Here is an 18,947-nt window from a genome sequence, read left to right as displayed (position 1 = left end):
TGACTCTTCTTGTCACGGAAACGTTGGCCAATCTTCAACACCTCTAGCTGCGAGGCAGGACTGTTGGCCAGTCAGCAAACCACCCTGCTGCACGTGAAGTCAAATACATTCAGTTCAAATACAAGTACCCCCTCTGTGCGGTCAATCCAGCCTGTTCAGTCTCTACTAATATTGCTACAATGTTTTCTGTGTTTCAATATCTATCGCATCTGTGTGTGCATTTCTGCCACAGCTGCAAGACGAAATGTGAGAACATATAATCTCAAAGTTGTGGTGAAACATTTTCAGCACAACTTTAAACTTTTTACCATTCACCATTTCTGAGAGATGGAGAAGAAAAGAGAGAGAGAAAAAAGAATCACGTAACCATGAGAACATGCAGTGTCTTCTTCAGTGCTCATACTGTGCACAGAGCTGGGTTAACCACACGCAGACTCAAGGGGACGGCGAGTAAGGCAACGTGATATAAGATCAGAGGAAGCATTTCACTGAAAATGAAAGCTCATTAAATGACAGCATGCACAGGTGACAGAAGGAGGTAAACCTGGCTGCCGTACGACAGTTACCTGAATTTTGAAATAGAAAATACTCTGCACATGACACCAGGAGACGTCTTGAGGACGTATCTCTGAGCAGCATGTGAGCTTCCTTTTTTTACCCCTGCTCGCATTCTTGACTCTTAAGCAACAGTTTGGGCTGCGTACAAAGAGTTCAAGACCCAGAAGATTGCAACACGTGGAGAAATGTGCCAATAGTGTAGAGGAGAGAAGACACATTATTGAGCTGGACCAACGCATGTAAGTATCAACCATTTTCATACGGTCAGTAAACTTGTGTTTCAGTCTTATTATTAAAACAAATGCTCTCAAAGCCAAATCTTAAAGGAATCTTAACCTAACTGTGTCTGAATCTTAGCGTATGAGGGCATCTTAATCTGATCTTATGTTTGTGTCCAGGGCGGTTCACAGTGCGGTTAACGGGACCACAGCCATCCCGTGGAGGAGCAGCAGGAGGAGACTGTCCATGCTGGAGCAGCTGAAGGGCTGCCAGGAGGCCTGGTGTCCTGGGGCACCCTGGGATAGAGAGGAGGCTCACGCTGCTATCTGTGGTACACCTGCCGGGGTAAGCTGCTCTCCTACCTTTGTCATGTTTTACGTCGCATCAAGTCCTAAAAATACGTTTTAGAGAACTCACTGAAGTGAGGTCAGATCTCTGATCCACACATTCAGAGACACTCTTGGCATTTACAAACGTTTAAAATGTCCTTTAAACTTGAAAATCTGTCAGATACATTAAGTGTTGAATAGAACCTCGCCCAATAAACAATAATACTCTCAAAGCCTCCTTGCTGGTTATGTTAGTCAGCAAGTCCCAGATTTTGAAGACAAAAATCACAAGTGCGTGTCCTTACTAATCTGCTGATCCTAAATTGGCCAGTTTGTCCTTTAACTGTACTTGTTGCATGCTGACACCTTACACCAAACGTGGGGTGAAAGACCTTGGTTGACTTTACTATACTTAAAGTCTTCTGTCTCTTTTTCAAAAAAGTCTTCCTGTTTGAGAGACGGGAAAAGGTGGGTTTATTTAAATTATTGTTGTGGCTCTGTGCATGTGCTCTGTCTGATCCTTCTTTGCTTATTGTTCACCTCACTTGTATGTAACCCAACTTCACCATCATCATCCCATTCATCATATGAAACTTGAGTAGCTTCAGACTGACCAAACACACTGTGGGGAACTCTGTGTACTTAACTTAAATGTTGTGTAGCAGCAGACTGAACACTGACATGCACATCTCGGTGGCAGGAAAGTAGTTCCTTTTTTTCTTTGACAACTGATGTCACGCCAAACACTTTTTACGGGGACTGAATGCAGAAGTAGTGCTGAATGAAAGCGTGTGCATGTCAGAGAAATGACATTACAAAATGGATACGTATACAGCAAAAGGAGTATTTGAGAAGGACAGAAAAATATATTGAAGAACACGTTGTTTGAAAACTGTAACCAGCAGCAACAAGTCACTGACATCATGTGAGTATTTGGTCGAGAGGAGGGATCGGACTGTTTGTTCTTGGCTCACAGAAAGCTAAGAGTCTTATGAATATTAAAATATCAGTGAGACACTGCAGCTCATGGTGGTTTCAGGCCGTGTTTTGTCAATTTGTCAATTTCTGCTCAAATGGTTTCCAATACGTCCTCCTATGAATCAACTTCATGGTTGACTAAATGTTGCCAATAAGAATATGTGTTCACATAACACATCCACTGTTCAAAGTTTGGTGACTTGTGAAGCTGTCTCTATTTCTGTGCACACTGAGCCTGAAAGCCACTTCCTTTGTGTGTGTGCTGGTGTGTGTGAAGATGTAGCTACACTACTGAGCCACCTGGCATTGCATATGCTTTGTTTTACCCAAATTATTTATGTCTCAACCAACTGCCTGTTTCCAAAGAGCTGCAAGAGCTACAAGAGCTAAAGTTATCTGTAACTAGTATTTCAATCTTTTCAGTTAAAATAATGTTTTTAGTGGGTTTTTTTATGTCTTAAACAAATTTGCAATGGCTGCAAGGGCAAACCCACCAGCAATCTAAATGCTGCTAGTGTGAAATGACCAAAAACTGCTGGCTAGATCTTTGTGATAGAGAGGCTGCTCTTGAGTAACATTCAGCACCAGACATTTTGTAACTGCAGTGGCTCTGTGAGGCTGTGCTTTGTGCTAACTGTTAATGTTAGTATGCTAATATTCTTACAATGACAATGTTAACATGCTGATGTTTAGCAGGTATAATCTTTACCATGGTCTCCATCTTAGCTTCGTGTGTTGTAACATTTGATAATTTGGGCTCAGGGCTAAAACAATTTTATACAATATGGTCATGTGCAATATTCAAATTGCAGGAGCTGCAATTCTTTGATAAAGGTAAAATGTGTGCAAAACATATTCTCCAGATGTAACAGAACACGCTGCTTTTGTACAGACCCCAGCTAAAATCCCATCATTTTTATACTATGGTAGTATATAGTACAGGATAATAATCGTACTGTGTTTGTACTTTCCATTCTTACTTATAAGTTAAGAAGAGTGACCGCCACTGCAATAGTTGTTCCCTAAAAGCAAGTAGCCGATGTGGCAACTGTGGTAAATGTCACATTTGTAAACCCTTACTTTTCCGCAGCCTGTTAAGTGTAGTGTGCATTGCTTCTTTGAAAAATCTGAGTATTCTAAACATAAATAAGAGCATGCTAATAGGAACGTTTGCTGTAATCACTTTCCCCTGGCCCGTGAAGAGTAGGCAGCCCAGTAACCCTCTCAGATGAAACATGGACATATTTTCTGGATACTAAATGAAGACAACGAAGGTATCAAGAAATGTCACCTCATTACATTTCCACTAGCTTTGGAAATGTAAGGTGAGCTTTTTTTTTTTTTTTTTTTTAGGAATTTACAGGTAATATCCATAAAATGGAAGATGACATGGCAGGACCAGGGCTCAGTTATACCACTATAACAGTTAATTCCAGACCAAACCGATTTATTCTGTTTCAGTTTTACTTTGTGATTACCCCAGTACTTTACAGTTATCCCCACTAACTGCTAGGACTTGTCAACATATTGGTTATGTTTTTGGCAATTTCTTCACATTCTATGTAATTAATGGTCTGTAAATGAGAGGGTTACCGCAATCTCCACTCAGATACCACTAGCGTGATGTTTCCAGAGCTTTTAATTGTATCACATGGCTTTCATCAGCAGAAACAATTTGTCTTGAAAATGTTGCTGTAAAAAGTTAGCAGGAACATCATCAAGAGGACTCAGAGCAGTCATTACTACACCAGTCAAAAATGAAAACTAAAACACAACAAAATGTGAGGAAGCTGAATAGTCCTGAGCCCCTGTGGGTCCACGCTCAGTCTCTTTAGAGTCATATCAGCTCTATGAGTGGGCAAGCACTTCTCAGCACTTAACTGTATCAACCCTGGAAAATTTGCGTGACCTCCATGATATGACTAATTTTCAAGAAGCACAGATGCTTCTGCGTTGATTTTTACCACCCTCTGTTTGCTGCTGAGAACATTTAAATAGAGGACGTCTTCCTGCTCAACGAGCTTCCCCAGCTCTTGAGGTGGTGAAATGAGTCACTGTGTGTCTCCCTCCAGAGCTTCCTGGTTGTGCGGGACTCTGCGACGTCTCAGCCCAGCCTGCTGTGTGTGTCTGCTGGAGGGGAGGATGGAGCAGTTCTGGACTATAGAATCCAAAGTACAGGCACAGGTAGGGACCAGCCGCACGCAAACAAACACCTACTGCTTTCTCTTTTCTTTTTGTGGGTGTGAGTGTGATCCAGTCACTTTGTCACAGTACGTTACTTTTAGTGGTTTACATAACATAAACGTCCTGCTGCTTGAAAACAGTGCAGACGTGGCAAAGGTGTGACAGATGAGTGCAGGACATCAGACACACACCTCCCAGTGGCTCTCAAACTGCAAATACTGGTTCCTTAAACTGTGAACTTCCTGTTAGTCACCAATAATATCCATGTCTGTGAGTGTTACTTTGCTGCTCTGCAGGTCCACGCAGTAAAATGAGAGATAAGTGGCCCCTCGGAACTGAAGCAAACTGCTCCGCATTAGAAACCACACAGGATCAGGAAATAACTGACATGAAAATAAAATTGATGAGCACTTCTCATACTTGTCTTCTTTAGAAGTCCCTTCTTAATCTTCCTGGTTCAGGCTTCGGTGAGTTTCCAGGAATGTATGTATTTAACCGTACTTGACACTAACTCTGCCCACTCTTTCTCTGTTTCTCTGTGTCAAGTCTTCCAGCTGTCTGGGTCTCGTCTTTCTTTCTCTGACTTGGCTCAGCTTGTGCTCTTCTACTCTCTGACCAGGTAAGAACTTGCTGGCTGAACTATTAGCAGTTACCTTTGAAACATCCTCACTTTTTGATATTTTGAATTCAGCTGACAGCAGAATCAGCAGAAGTGTGACCTCTGGATCCTCTTTAACACAATATTGATTTGATCTCTGTGTGTCAGGGATGTGTTGGCGGTTTGTCTCTCCATTCCTTGCTGGATCTACAGTGTAACTGAGAGGAACAAAGATCGTCTCTCTCAACTTGAATCCAGTGAGTCCTTTGGTCTCATTTCCTCTCCCAGAAGCTACGTCAGAAATGCAAAAACTGAAAGACATTTTTAAAGAGCTGTCTTATTTATAATCCCTCTCGAATGCAGAAACTTGGCTGAGCACGCCGCCTGACCTACCGGCTGATGAAATGACGCACAGGGAGCCAAGTAACATGATGTGCTCCATACAGGTATATACTGTGTGTATGTGTGTGTGTGTGTGTGTGTGTGTGTGTGTGTGTGTGTGTGTGTGTGTGTGTGTGTGTAGAAGAACAGGTGATTGTAGAAGAGCCTTGTGTCCCAATAACTTAAAGCTGCACTGATAAGTTAAATTAATACTGCTTTAAAGTAAACTTGGTATTTATAAACCTGGCCTCTATTTTACATATTTTAGATTTAGAATGAGTGAGTAGGTACAATGTTTGGAATTGGTCCAGCTGATCGCCTCAGCCAGCAGCCGTGAAATGGACCGCAATGGTTGCAATGTAATCCTTTGGGGCAACTGCACCAGATTAAAGTGCGTCCGTACGTAAAAGTCTTTGATTTTGCCACTGACGGGCTCAGATTTTTATTCTAAATGTCTGACAGCATTATGGAGGAAAGGATCCCTACAGAGATAGACCTTTAAGATTCTTTTTGTTTAACCACAAACAGCTGTTATATTGCTCTCCTCAAAGCCACCAGTTTCCTTTGACAAAAACAGTCATTTTAGCTCCCAGGACTCAGGAGTTGCTCGTCTACTGACGTCTCAATTGGTTAGTTTGGCTGTATAATTTTTATTTTACACAAATATTGTATTGAATCTGAATTAACCCTTTAAAACACCCAAGTCGAATTAATTTTGAATGCAAAATATGTACAAATAGGGCCCAGGTTTGAAACTACTGGAGCATGAAGCTTATTGGACCTTTACATTGTGGTGAGCGGTGGTGTGTCACACCATCCTTTCTCTTCACTTCTCCTGCATGTGTGTGTCTCCTCAGCTGACTTCCACCAGTGGGGCCTTGTGTATCATCAATCCCCTCTACCTTCGTGAACATGGAGATGATTGGCTGACCCACAGGGAGACGGCTGTCCAGTGCGCCACACAGCCGCCAAACTACAGACGAGAGCGACGCCTCAGCACCACCAGAAAATGGGCAGGGGCAGGGCTGCACAGTAAACGGGCCATGTCACTGGAGCAGGAATCCTCAGCGGCCAGCATGGAGACGTCTGGTGAACACCTTTCACTTTTATACTTGTTTGACCAGCAGTTTTAATTTCACTTTCCCAGTTTTTGAGATATCTTCGTCTATATGCCTGTTTTATGTGCTCCAAAGTTTGTAAAAAATTATCTGAAAAACTCAACAATGTGCTTTTCAAGCACCCAAGTTACTCAGGTAAATACACAGACCTTACTGGCATGGGTTTGAAGGAAAAGGAATATGCTTATTTGCTATTAATTATCACCCTCACATCTATCTGTTACCAATGGAGCTACAGTTAGTTTAGCTTAGCACAAGACTGGAAGCAGGTGGACACAGCTAGCCTGACTCTGTCTAAAGGCACAGAAAGTATAAAAGAAGTGTGTGTAGCCACCATGATGGTGTGTGGACTGTCGTTTTGAAGCCTCGAGTGGAGCATTTGCATCATCCCTGTCTTGGTGTAATGGCTGTTGCCATCTTGATTTTGGAGCCAGACGTTGCACATGACTTTTTTGGTTAGGCTAAAGCATGACCGGCCTCTGATGGTTGGTGACAATAAAACATGCCCTGCTTTATGGTCTAAATGGAGCCATAATTTACTAGATGAACATTCTGCTGTGTTGAAGAAAACTGTAAACTAGCGACCGAGACCATAAAGTCATCAGGAGAATGTTTACTGAGGTAATAAATCAAGTGAGAAGTCAGCTCAGTTTCTCATAGACTTCTATCCAGTCATACTTCCCTTTGGGGCCAGTGGAGTCGCCATTTGCTGGCCACTATAAAGAATGCAGATTTATGGCACTTGAGCATCAGCTTCACTTCTCAGACCTGCTACGTCGGCACCTTTCATACAGTCTGTGTCTAAAGGTAACAAAATCTGCTTACCAGCACCTCTAAAGCTCACTCACTATTTCTCGGCTGCCTGAGGTTACCATGAAACCAAAACATGTCTTTTTTGCATTTCAACAGGCGCGATAGAACCTGTTCACTGTGTAACCTTTAAGGTGCTGGTAGGTACCTCTGGACAGAGCAGGCACAAATTCTCCCCTTGCTTCCTGTCTTTATGCCAAGCTAAGATAGTTTTCAGAGACCACACAGATTGTCTCACTCAGTAGTGAAGGAGTGCCTCTTCCAAAAAGTTTAACTATCCCTTCAAATTTATCAAACAAAACATTCAAATATTTAAACAAAAAAAGAGGATTACTTGAAACTACATGGGACATGTAGTGTGACACATAGTGTGTTCTGTGTGCTCCATAAAATATTAAAGTGGGCTCAGTTGAGTTCGTAGCCGACGTTCTGTTCATAATCCATGTTTTCCTTGTCCAGGTCTAATCAGAGCCAGGTCAGCTGATTGCCCCCTCAGCCCATCAGCTGCTCCAGCAGGTGCTCCAGCGGGGGTGGTTCTCAGGAGGCCCAGCAGGGATTCTGCATCCAACCCCCCTCACAGAGCGAGCACGGGGAGCCTATCTCCTCCCTCTACCCCTGGAAGTCTAAGTGGCACAGTGTTCGAGCTGCAGCCCCATGGCAGCCACATGCCTCAGTCCCCTCACAGGGTGTCCTGGATTGAAGACGGGGTCTGGCTGCCCCCACCAAGACCTTCCTCTTCGCTCCAGCTCCCATTGCAGGAGCTTGACTCGCTGTCAATCAGCAGCATAGAGGAAGAGCAAGAGTTCCAAATGACAAGCCCCATCCCGCACCAGCCGTCAGCACAGCGGTTGGCTGACAAGGTCATACACCGGCTGTCAGCGGTGGGTCAGGCTCTGGGTGGGCTGGTGTGTCAGAAGAAAAGACTGACCAATCGTGTGCTGGAGATGAGCGAGAGGAAAGGGGGGCCGTTTGCAGAGTCTGTGAAAGAATTTGTGGAAACAACGTTGAAGAGAGGGGCTGATCCTGGCAGGGTCACAGGATCAGAGCTCTTACAGGAAGTGAGGTCATCGCTGTCGTCACTGAGGGAGACGCTGTTGGACTACTCAGAAATCCAGGTTCTGTTGGACAGCATCACTGACATAAGTGACTCAGAGATCGGTGAGTAAAAAGAATTTACATTTCAATGAAGTGTTTGTTAACACCACTGACAGAACATGTGTTATTCTCTTGAAACTCAGTAGATAAATAGTTAGAGCTCCTCTAATTTTGTCCTCATGGCCCTTTGGCCTGCCTGTAGACTCCCTGGTAGAGCTTTCCCTCCACAAGGTGGCTTTAAAACCCGTCTCCACCCACCTGTACTCCTGCATCCACGCCTCCCAGACCAATGACGGCAGCTTGGAGCGTCTCCAGAGAAACCTGCGTGTGCTGGAAGCGAAGGGGGTGGCGGAGCTAGGCGGGTCGGCAGGAGTCGGAGTTCCTGACTCTGTCGCCCTGGAGCGGATCCAGCAGAGGTGGACTTGTATGCATGAGGCCTACTCCCCGAACAAGAAGGTCCAGATCTTGCTCAAAGTCTGCAAGAGCATCTATCACAGCATGAGTGCTAATGCTGGCTCAGGTAGCCAGGTGTTTTGTGATTATCACGTTTTTCTCTGTCTCTGGCTCCTGTTGCGTCTGATAATTAAAGTTCATATGCTCCTCTAATGCAGGTACAGCGTTTGGAGCGGATGACTTCTTGCCCTGCCTGACCTGGGTGCTGCTGCGTAGTGATGTGGTCACGTTACACCTAGACACAGGCTACATGATGGAGCTGCTGGACCCCTCGCAGCTACAGGGGGAAGGTGAGGCAGATACAATTAAACACACTGCAGTGAACAAGTCGCCATGTTTCTTAGTCTGGTGCTAACACAAGTGTTTACTAAGTGGAGATTTACTCATCACCAATTAAAATACCACGCAAGTTAGTTCTCATGTAGAGATTAGTTGTAACAGTTGTATTTTCACCCAGTAACTTCCAGTGTTACTATTGCTATCTGAGCTTTTTTTTGTGATGTAAACTAAAAGATTGCACACATTACACAATTACACTATCTTAACCAGTTTCACAAAAAAAGCACAAGTAAATCACTAATTTGGACATTTTGAACTTAGGAAGGACTTAACACATTAACCTTGGTAATGATCTAAGAATAGCTCCAGATGGAGGTGTGGGGTTGACTGGTTAGAGAGTTATTGTTTAATCACTGTACAAGTCACAGACTGTCTCCCTCTCTGCCTTCCCCATATCAACAGGTGGCTACTACCTTACAACTCTGTACGCCTCTCTATACTACATCATCAGCTTTGCGCCAAAATTGGCCGCCCGTCAGCTCAGCGTCGAAGCCCAAAACTCTCTTAACCAATGGCATCGCAGGCGCACTCTGCACTGCAACCAATCACGCCGCAGCAAGCACAGACAGACCATTCGCAGGCAGGCATGTAGGGAGAGGGCGACGCAAGACTCTGAGACAGAAGCTGGGAGTCAAGTATGTGATCCTGTCGGTACTGAGGAGTCCCAGCAGCAGACAGAAAGCAGCACAGAGGCACTGCAGCCGCTGGAGGAAGAAGAGACGAGCAGAGGACGAGCAGCTGAGGACGAGTTGCCGACGTCCACTCCGGCCTCAGACTGTAATCAGCAAGACGTAATGAGAAGCAAACAGGAAGACACACAGACTCTCTTTACGGCAGCAGAGGAGGATGACCACTGAGGGAACAAAAGAAGAGCAGCAAAGAATGACCACACCACCTTTTTCAGAGTAATTTACTTCTCAGTGGGTCAAACCAACAGCATGCCCCATTACTTTTCTCAAATTTCATCGTTTTTCCAACAAAATACTAGATACCTTCTATCTGGTACTTGGGTTCACATTTTATAACTGATCACATTGATCAATTAATAATATATTGCCAGTCTTCAGTCATCAATCCGCCTTTGTGGTAAACACACACAAGCTTACAGTAGATTTTATTTGATGCAGGGGATTTTGCACCTTATTTTTTAATTTTTTCTGACCAGGGTGCTGATAAAGTTCATGTTTGGATGCTGTTAAATTTAGAAGGAATTCTTTTACATAAATTATTCATTATTATTCATCAGATGAGCAGAAACACGACCCCAGAATAATACTTATGTTGCTCTGCCAGATGTGTAAGTAAGCGGCTGTTTGCTAACGTGTTAGCAACAACACATGATTTATGTGATAGATGTGTTCTCTGCTTGATGTGGAGTTCTTCTGCCCCCAAAGTGGCCATAAATTCAATAAGCTCAAGATAATCATTCTTAAAATAAACCTGATGCTTTTTCCTATAAGAGCATTTGCTTTGTGCTGTTTCATTTCTTGCCTGACCCAGTGAAGCTCTTTAACACCGAAAAGGATGCTGTTTAATAACAATTTCAGCTTATACACGGTTCCTTCTTTCTATATTTATTTATTCAGTAAAAGAGCATCGGGACAAGAAATCCCACAACACAGATATCCATCCTCCCTTTGGACCACTAGAGGACAGCATTAAACCGCCTGTGAAATGTATCATATGCACAGTTATAGCATGTCTGACTTGGAATTGATGGAATAAGGTGGTGCTGTGTTTGTCCTGGAGAATATTTCAATCAGAAAAAATAATAAAATCTGCAATTTTCATAATGCAGAGAAACAATGATGCTGCAGTCAGCAGCTCCTGTCGACTGGCTGGTCCCTGCAGATTCACACACACACACACACACACACACACACATGCATGCACAAAACAATGTTGCATACATTACTAAAAATACTGCACGTGAGCTGAAGTAGTAGTGAGGCAGCGGTTGAAGCTAAAGCACCAACAGATTTGCACAGAGGAGATAGAGATGAACATCAAAAGCAGCTGAACGAGCAGTTGAGGCTGAGACACTTGAAACTGCGTCAAGCGAGCGCTGATAGTTTGAAATGACAGCTGAAGTGTGAAGAATTGAAGGAGGTGAAGTGGGTGGAAGTAAAACCTTTAGTGCTGAGGCAGTGATAGTTAAACAAGCTTAAAACAAGCAGTAGACACTGAGGCACTTATAAGATGAGGCACAGAACACAGTGAAAAGAGCAGATGAAGATGAAACACTTCTTTCTGAAACAACAAATTAACAAGTGATAATAAGCTTGTATGGAAGCTGAAGTTGGAGTTTACGTTTACGTTGAAGGAGAAGGTAACGTCCCTCAAGACAAGCCCCCTGTAATTAGCAGTTTTATGAACTGGACATCCATGAGAAAGACCAGGTGTGGCTAATGCAACAGACTCACTCTTCAAGTTACTTCAGTGTGAAGCGGCATGAAACTTCATAAACAATTGCTGATGTCACACAGGACACTGATTTCTGGTTAGAGAACACCCCCGCAATTAGCGCTTATCGCCATTAATGCCACCAAGGAGGACAACACAGACTGTTACTTTAACTGTGACACACTTACAGCAGCAGCAGGTGACCTTCTTAAAGATATGTTTTTGTCATTTTTGCTGAAACTGTCACTGTATCCTGACAGTAGTACATGAGATGGGAAACCTATGAAGGAATCGACTTCCTGTGGCCCCACATAGTGCTCCTAATGTCATTTGCAAGAATCCATCGTGCCTGAAGGTAAACAACCAATCAGAGCAGGTAGAGTTTCTAACGCAGAGTGCACATGCTGCTCAGCCCCTTTTGCATGCTTTCAGTGAGTCAGTGTCAGTATCTTCAGTTTTTTCAGCTTCCAGAGGAGCTTTGCAAACACCATGGCTGAGAAGCATGTTATTTCTAGCTATGTGGCGTATAGTTCAGGTTTCATTCTGTTTGGTGTGGTGGTTCTCTGTGAGCAGCAGCCTGGGTATTTACTGCTCCTTTATAATAACACGTAGAGCTGATCTTTATCAATAACCTCACGAATTTATAACTTTATTATATATTTACACTACCGGTCAAAAGTTTTAGAACACCCCAATTTTTCAGTTTTTTATTGGAAATTATGCAGTTAAATGTCTCATTGTACTCTGAAATGAAAGCATGGAACAAATAAACAAGTGAAGTTAAAAAAGAAATCATGCAATCAATTTAGAAACCAAAATTTATCCTAAACTTTTGACTCATCAAAGTCGCCACCTTTGGCAGATATAACAGCTGAACACACTCGTGGCGTTCTTTCTACAGTGGAAATCAAATATTCTTCAGAAAGTTCTTCCCAACTCTGTTGCAGAAGTTCCCATAAATGTGTGGCACTAGTAGTTTGCTTTGCTTTCACTCTTCTGTCCAGTTCATCCCAAACCAGCTCGATGGGGTTTAAGTCTGGAGGCTGTGCTGGCCATTCTTTTTTCTTAAGGTAGTTCTGGCATAGCTTGGACTTATGTTTTGGGTCATTATCTTGCTGTAGGATGAACCCCTGACCAACTAGGAGCATACCAGAGGGTACTGCATGGTGCTGCAGAATGCTGTGGTAGCCGTTTTGCTTCAGGGTGCCTCTCACTCTGTACAAGTCACCGACCCTGGATCCAGCAAAACAGCCCCAGACCATCAAGCTTCCTCCTCCATGTTTGACAGTTGATGTCACACAGTGAGGAACCAACCTTCACCAACTTACTCGACAGCATACAAAAATCCCGCGTGATGAACCAAAGATTTCAAATTTTTATTCATAGTCCATAACACCTTCCAGTCTTCAGTGGTACACTGGCGGTGTTTCATGGCCCAGGCAAGCCTCTTTTTCTTATTCTGACGTCTTAGCAGTGTCTTTCTTGCTGCAGCTTGATCTGTCAAACCTGCAGCTCGAAGTCTTCTCTTCACAGTTGAAACTGAGACTTGCTCACTACGACCACTGTTAAGCTGTGCTTGAAGCTGTTGTCCTGTGAGCCGCCTATCACGCAAGCTGTTGACTCTGAGAAACTTGTCTTCTGATTCTGTTGTGGCTTTGGGTCTGCCAGACCTCTTCCTGTCAGAGTCTCCCCCAGTTTCTGAGTGCCTTTTGATGGTGAAGGAAACTGTTCTCACTGCCATCTTGACTTTCTTCGCAATTTCTCTGTAGAAAAGACCTACATCTTTAAGTGTTATGATGGTCTGTCTCTCTTCCGTTGGTATTTGCCTTTTCCTCGCTATTTTTATAGAAACACACTACTTTCTGCAGTACAATACTGTTCAAATAATGCTCACGAGGGTACCACAGTGTGTTCCAACACTACTTTTATGCAGACAGAAGGAGTTGTAGGCAATCAAGAAAAGTTGGGACACCTGTAGGAACTGGTAGCACCAACTTTCAAGGCTTGATCAACCTCCATTGCTGCAGAACAGCTTTAAGTTGTTAACCCATTTTTCAGTTTTGGGTAACCTTACCTTTTTTTTTTAACCCTCTGGCAGTTCACCACTTACCTTTGTACCATTTCAAGCTATTCACTGGCTAAGCTATTCAAATTCTGAGGCTGAGCCCACTTTCTTGTCAGTCCTACCACCTGCTGCTTTAAAGCAGTTGCAGTAGACGTTACAGTTGAAAAACTTTTCGGAGCTGCAGCCTTTAAAGCACAAAAAGGTGTTGAAGGCAGTGCAAAGACTTTCATCATTCATCATTTCATGTAGTTGTGTTACTAAAATAGTTGATTGAAATAATGAATGCACATACATTGAGCATGCACACATGTAAATAGTTATTCAAGGGGCCTCATATGTAAATGTACACACACACACACACACAAACACAGCTTCATGTACACATACATATGGAACTGTATCATCGCTGCATTCTTAACGACCGAGCCAATCAAATTTGCCTAATGAGACATCTGGCATTCTGCCTGCATGTGGATGTCAAGCCCAGAAACAGCTGGGCCTTGACACACACACACGCACACACACACACACACACACACACACACACACACACACACACACACACACACACACACTTCCTTTCGTTTCTCACACTGCATCAGTGCTATCAGATGTGGTGGAGGACTGAGAAAGAAACACAGTGATATATAATGGATCACACAGTTATCAAGCACATAATCACACACACACACACACACAGAACAAAATGTAGGCATGCACTGAGAAAGAAGTTGTGGTCAAGACGATACTGGCTAAAACACAGTGTCACACACTTGCTCTCTCACACACACAGTTCTTTCACACACTTGATATATTATGCATACATGAGTGTGTGTAACGCACTCAACACAGCCATAAATTAGATATATGGCAGCAGAGGGGGGCACACAGAAGAGGAGAGGAGTGTGTGTGGTGGATGGAGGGGGGGGGGGGGGGGGCACAGATGGCTGTGGCCTGAGGCAGTTGAGGTACTGCAGCTAAACATGGAGACGATGAAGTGTCTGCGTGTGTGTGTGTGTGTGTGTGTGTGTGTGTGTGACACAAAGAGCCACATACAGTTCAAACATGCAGAGGCACTTTTCCCTCAGTGTCCACATCAGAAATGAAAATAAATTTTAAAACTTAGTTTTTTAAAAAAGACAACAACATGCAGTTTTTGGAGGAAAGTCTAAAAATAAAGATATAGTTAAACATTGTACTTTTTATTCCGATGCGTTTATTATGATCGCTTGTTGTCTATTTAACACACTGTTACAGATAAAACCACCCTGCAGTATATGACGTTGTTCCATCTACTCCAACTACAACAGTAAAATGCACCTGTAATAATAATAATAATACAATATTATAGTATTGCATCTAATACAGTAACATTGGAGCAATTTCTCTGAATTGTGAATACTTCAGTACATAATAATGATGTAGTACATAATAATACCTGTGTACTTAATGCAAGACTTCCACTTGTGTCGGAATATTTTCATGTTTCTAACTTTTACTTAAGTAACATGAATACATTGTCCACCACTGTTCCTTTTGTAGTAATTCCGGTTAGTACAAAAGGTAAATTGCACCCATGTCCTGTAAACTAACTGCAGAAAACATCACAGTATGACGTTTAGGATCAGTTATAGTTGTAGTATATATCACAGAAAACAAAAATCTATTCAGTCTTTTTTCATTAATTGCAGGTATGTGAATAAATCTTTTTTTTCTGTAAGTTCAGTGTAGCCATTACAAACCCATTATTAGGCATGAGATGACTAAATTAAATGTGTTTATCTGTGTCATGTTAAAACCTCTACTTTTTTGGCATATTGGATGGTTTTAACACCTATCATGCTCTCACATTGTGCTTAAAATGCTCTAAAGATGCCTTTCACCGCTTCGCTTTTAGCTCTGTAATCCTCTTATTTCAGTTTGGATGAAGTGTTGGGTGCATCCTCACTGTCCTGACCAGCTTCGTCCTCGTCCGTCACCCGTCCCCTATAACACATATGAGTGCTGTCTTTGTCTTTGCTGTGGCCTCTAAGGAGTCTGTCACCGTCAAGCTGCTCGCCTCTGTCACAGCTCGTATAAAACAATAAAACTTTCTCTCTTTAACCCTCCTGCTCCTTTTTCATCATTCAGTTCCTCTCTGTTATTCCCCCTCTCCCACTGCATTCCTCCATTCCTTTCTCTTTCTCTCCCCCTCCCTCTCTTTTACTTCCTCCCCCAGCCCCAACCCCTCCCTCTCTCCCCCTTGTCTGAACTCTGACAGGTGTGTAATTGAATGATTAATGACCACCAGAGTGCCCCCCCACCACATACCCACACACTTTATGTTAAAATGGAATTGTACATATTTATGCACACACACATATTCATGCAGGCATGCACGTTTTCACATCACACATGTGTATTCATTTTCCTCCAGTGGCCCCAAATGGTCAAATTCAAACCAGTAGGAGTGTTGATATGATGGAGACGTTATGAGGAGTGCAGCAGTGCACGGAGAGCAGTACATATGAAGATGTCCTGTGCAGGGTCACACTGCACAGGTGCTGCACTGGAGCTCATCTGAATCACAGCTCATTTGAATCTTATCAAATACGTTTCATACAGACATACATTCCTCTGACCACAGGACACAAACACAACGAAGCACCGTATCCACCCCCTCCCCCTCTGCTCTTTATTTGTTATTCAGTCTAATTCCCACCGTCTCATGGAGTCTGCGTTAGTGAGAGAACGGCTGGTTATCCATCCGAACTAATCACAAGCTGTGGCACGATACCGTGAGTGTAAGTGTGTGAGCGAGGGCTCTACACTGATGCTGTTGGTGTCTCTGCTTGCAGCCCTGCCTGAGCTGAATTTTAGAGTCATTGTATTCAGACACTTGGAGATGAAAAATAAATTCTTTCACGAGTGGTGATAGCCATTAATTGTGAATAGAGTGCACCATTATACAGGTACAGGTTCAGTTGTTGAAGGATTTGTGTATGCGAAGGCCGACTGGTCCTGGATTTCTTAGGCCAATACTGAGATCTACTGACCTGCAGTTCAGACAGCAACATGTAAGTCTGGCCAACATTGTGCAGGTAAATTAATAGTATAGAAATGTAATTTCTAGGAGACAGGGTTGTGATATTTAAAGGTCAAAATGTCTGTCTGTCTGTCTGTCTGTCTGCACACCCTTTGGTCTGATTCATGGTCCCCAGAGGATCCTACTTGATGATCCTTTGACTTTCCATCTGGCGTCAACATGAAATTTACATTTCACTTATTATTGACTATCGGATGGATTGCTATGAAATGATGTACACACATTCACCTCCCCCTCAAGACGAATTTCAGTAACCTCAGCATTTTAGCGTTGCCACTGTGAGTGTGTTAGCATGCTGCTGTTACCATTTAACTCTTGTAGAGACACTAGCGTGGCTATGCAGTCTGTTTTCACATACTGTACAGTCTAATTCAAATGGGCTCTAATGTGAGAAAATCTAAGGTTAAAATTAAAAACTACTTTTCTTGATATTATAAAGTTTCATTCAGACAATTTACATTTTTCTTTTTGGTCTTTGATTTTTTTGGCCTTGATATTATTATTACACACTGGCCAACATGTTCGAGGATTCAGAGTGTGGAGGGACAAAGTGAAATGAAAAGTGGAGGGGTGCTGAGGTCAGGACCTGGGGGCCAGTGAGAACAGCCATTTCCTGTTGACCTCTGTTTGCACTCTGGCCCCTGACCCCCCCTCCTGCTCCGGGCTGAATGGGGGCAGGGAGGACGGGGGGGGGGGGGGGTTATTCAGTGTTTGTTGTGTGTTTGGGGTGCTGTGGGTGGATCTAGGGAGTCAAAAGTATGTATGGATGTTTGACGGCTATAAGAATGCAGATGAGAGAAGAGGTGAAGGTTACGGATAGGACATGTACATCAGGAGGGGAAACGTTACGGGGAAAAACTTTGAGGTTGTTTAAGTTCTGAGTGTTTGCACGTGTTGACACATGAATTTAAGTGATAAACAAGTAGGAGGGAAGGGCTGGAAAAGATCTGGGCTGGTCTACGAAGCATTAAAGAGTAACTTTCTTCCCTGGCTGTGATAATCCAGCCGGTGTGACAGATCACTGCGGCTGCAGCCCGAGGCCTCTGTCACAGTGCAACCGATCAGTCAGGAGAGGGAACGGAGTGACGTGACTTATGATCGGAAAAGAGGAGGAAGATTACACTATTTGTCAAGCAGAGGTCTTGTAAAAGTGGGTGGCTTTGATGGTGGTTTTTTTAAAAGTGTTTGAACATCTCATGAAGAAGCAACAGCATCACGAGTAGTATGGATTATTTTAAATCAAGAGCACACAAGCTGTTTGGGGCTGTTTTTAATCATTTGTGATGAAGTTTCTGACTGTGGGAAGCTGTGATTTCTTGAGTCTTTACACCACATATATCTTATTAATGTTTATAATCAAAGAGTACAAGCTAGGAATAAATAATGGTGAAAGTATCTACACGCATTGGTGAAAATTAAGAGCTGAAACATTTTATTTAAATATTAGTAGGCACACTGCTGCTGTGTTTATGAAACAATTCTTTTTTGATAAATAATTTTTAAAAAAATAACTATTTTACTTACAAAATAACCGTTTCTGAGATGTTTCGGGTTGTTTCGTGTGCATCTTGGATATTTTGCATGTTTAACCCGTGGATTAGTGAGGTGAAGCCTTTTCTTTGAATTCATTTATTTTCAAATAAATTATTTACTACTTTTCAAAACTGGTTACAGTGTAATATCCAGGATGTAGAAAGACAGTCAGTTGTTGTTTGGTACAAACCAAAATTATAAACACAATAAAAACCAGCTATAATGTAGAGCCTCACACGGAACCTAAAGACAAAGAGTTCCACAGGTACGCTCAGGGACAGCGCCAGCTAAGGAGGCCGGCACCTTTAATGGTGTCCTTCAAAAGCAAAGACTTGATTTGCTGTGTGTTGTTTTACTGCTCATTGCACTTTACTTTATTTTGCATTTCTGCAGTTTGTGTAAAACAAATGAAGTAATGAATTACCTTTTGTACAAACAGGAAATGATACAGAAAGAGCCACGACAGTCACTGGTCAAAAATAGTTTGGTTCTTTTACTAATACTCTTATTTGGCTATGTCAATAAAATCTGCATCTTTTCTTTTCGTGCATTTTAATTGTCTATTTCTTGAGTTTAACTGCACACTCAAAAATCAAGTGAATTTCTGCATGCTGACTATTAAACTAATTTAGTTGCTAAAAATCAGTTTAAATATGTAGTGTAAAACTTTGATACATCAAATATGCTAACTAACTACCCAGATCATCTTTACACTCGCTGCTGTCAGAAATCACCTCCGTGTAGAATCAGACAACACACACAAACAGTCTTACAAAAAAAAAACATTTTAATACTTTAA

The 18,947-nt window shown here is 42.7% G+C and overlaps 1 protein-coding gene across 1 annotated transcript; it reads left to right on the top strand.

Annotated features, from left to right (window-relative positions):
• The first annotated feature begins 741 nt into the window (after positions 1-741).
• Positions 742-10,868, top strand: rinl (Ras and Rab interactor-like). Its single transcript, XM_070829960.1, has 11 exons — positions 742-797; positions 957-1,122; positions 4,157-4,268; positions 4,815-4,887; positions 5,035-5,123; positions 5,230-5,312; positions 6,105-6,336; positions 7,635-8,333; positions 8,473-8,790; positions 8,882-9,013; positions 9,465-10,868. Coding segments are annotated over exons 1-11 (2,361 nt in total). The 5' UTR covers positions 742-795; the 3' UTR covers positions 9,920-10,868.
• The last annotated feature ends 8,079 nt before the right edge of the window (positions 10,869-18,947 follow it).

This window comes from Pempheris klunzingeri, chromosome 4 (genome assembly GCF_042242105.1).
Source record: "Pempheris klunzingeri isolate RE-2024b chromosome 4, fPemKlu1.hap1, whole genome shotgun sequence".
Lineage (NCBI taxonomy): Eukaryota > Metazoa > Chordata > Actinopteri > Acropomatiformes > Pempheridae > Pempheris > Pempheris klunzingeri.
Note: the sequence above shows the minus strand (reverse complement) of the source record. Positions and strands in the feature narration are given on the sequence as shown.

What these genes read in the sequence shown, in the direction of transcription:
- rinl (XM_070829960.1), top strand. An exon ending in TCTCTCTCAACTTGAATCCA is followed by an intron (nt 5,124 to 5,229) that starts GTGAGTCCTTTG and finishes TCTCGAATGCAG; the next exon opens with AAACTTGGCTGAGCACGCCG. An exon ending in CATAAGTGACTCAGAGATCG is followed by an intron (nt 8,334 to 8,472) that starts GTGAGTAAAAAG and finishes GCCTGCCTGTAG; the next exon opens with ACTCCCTGGTAGAGCTTTCC.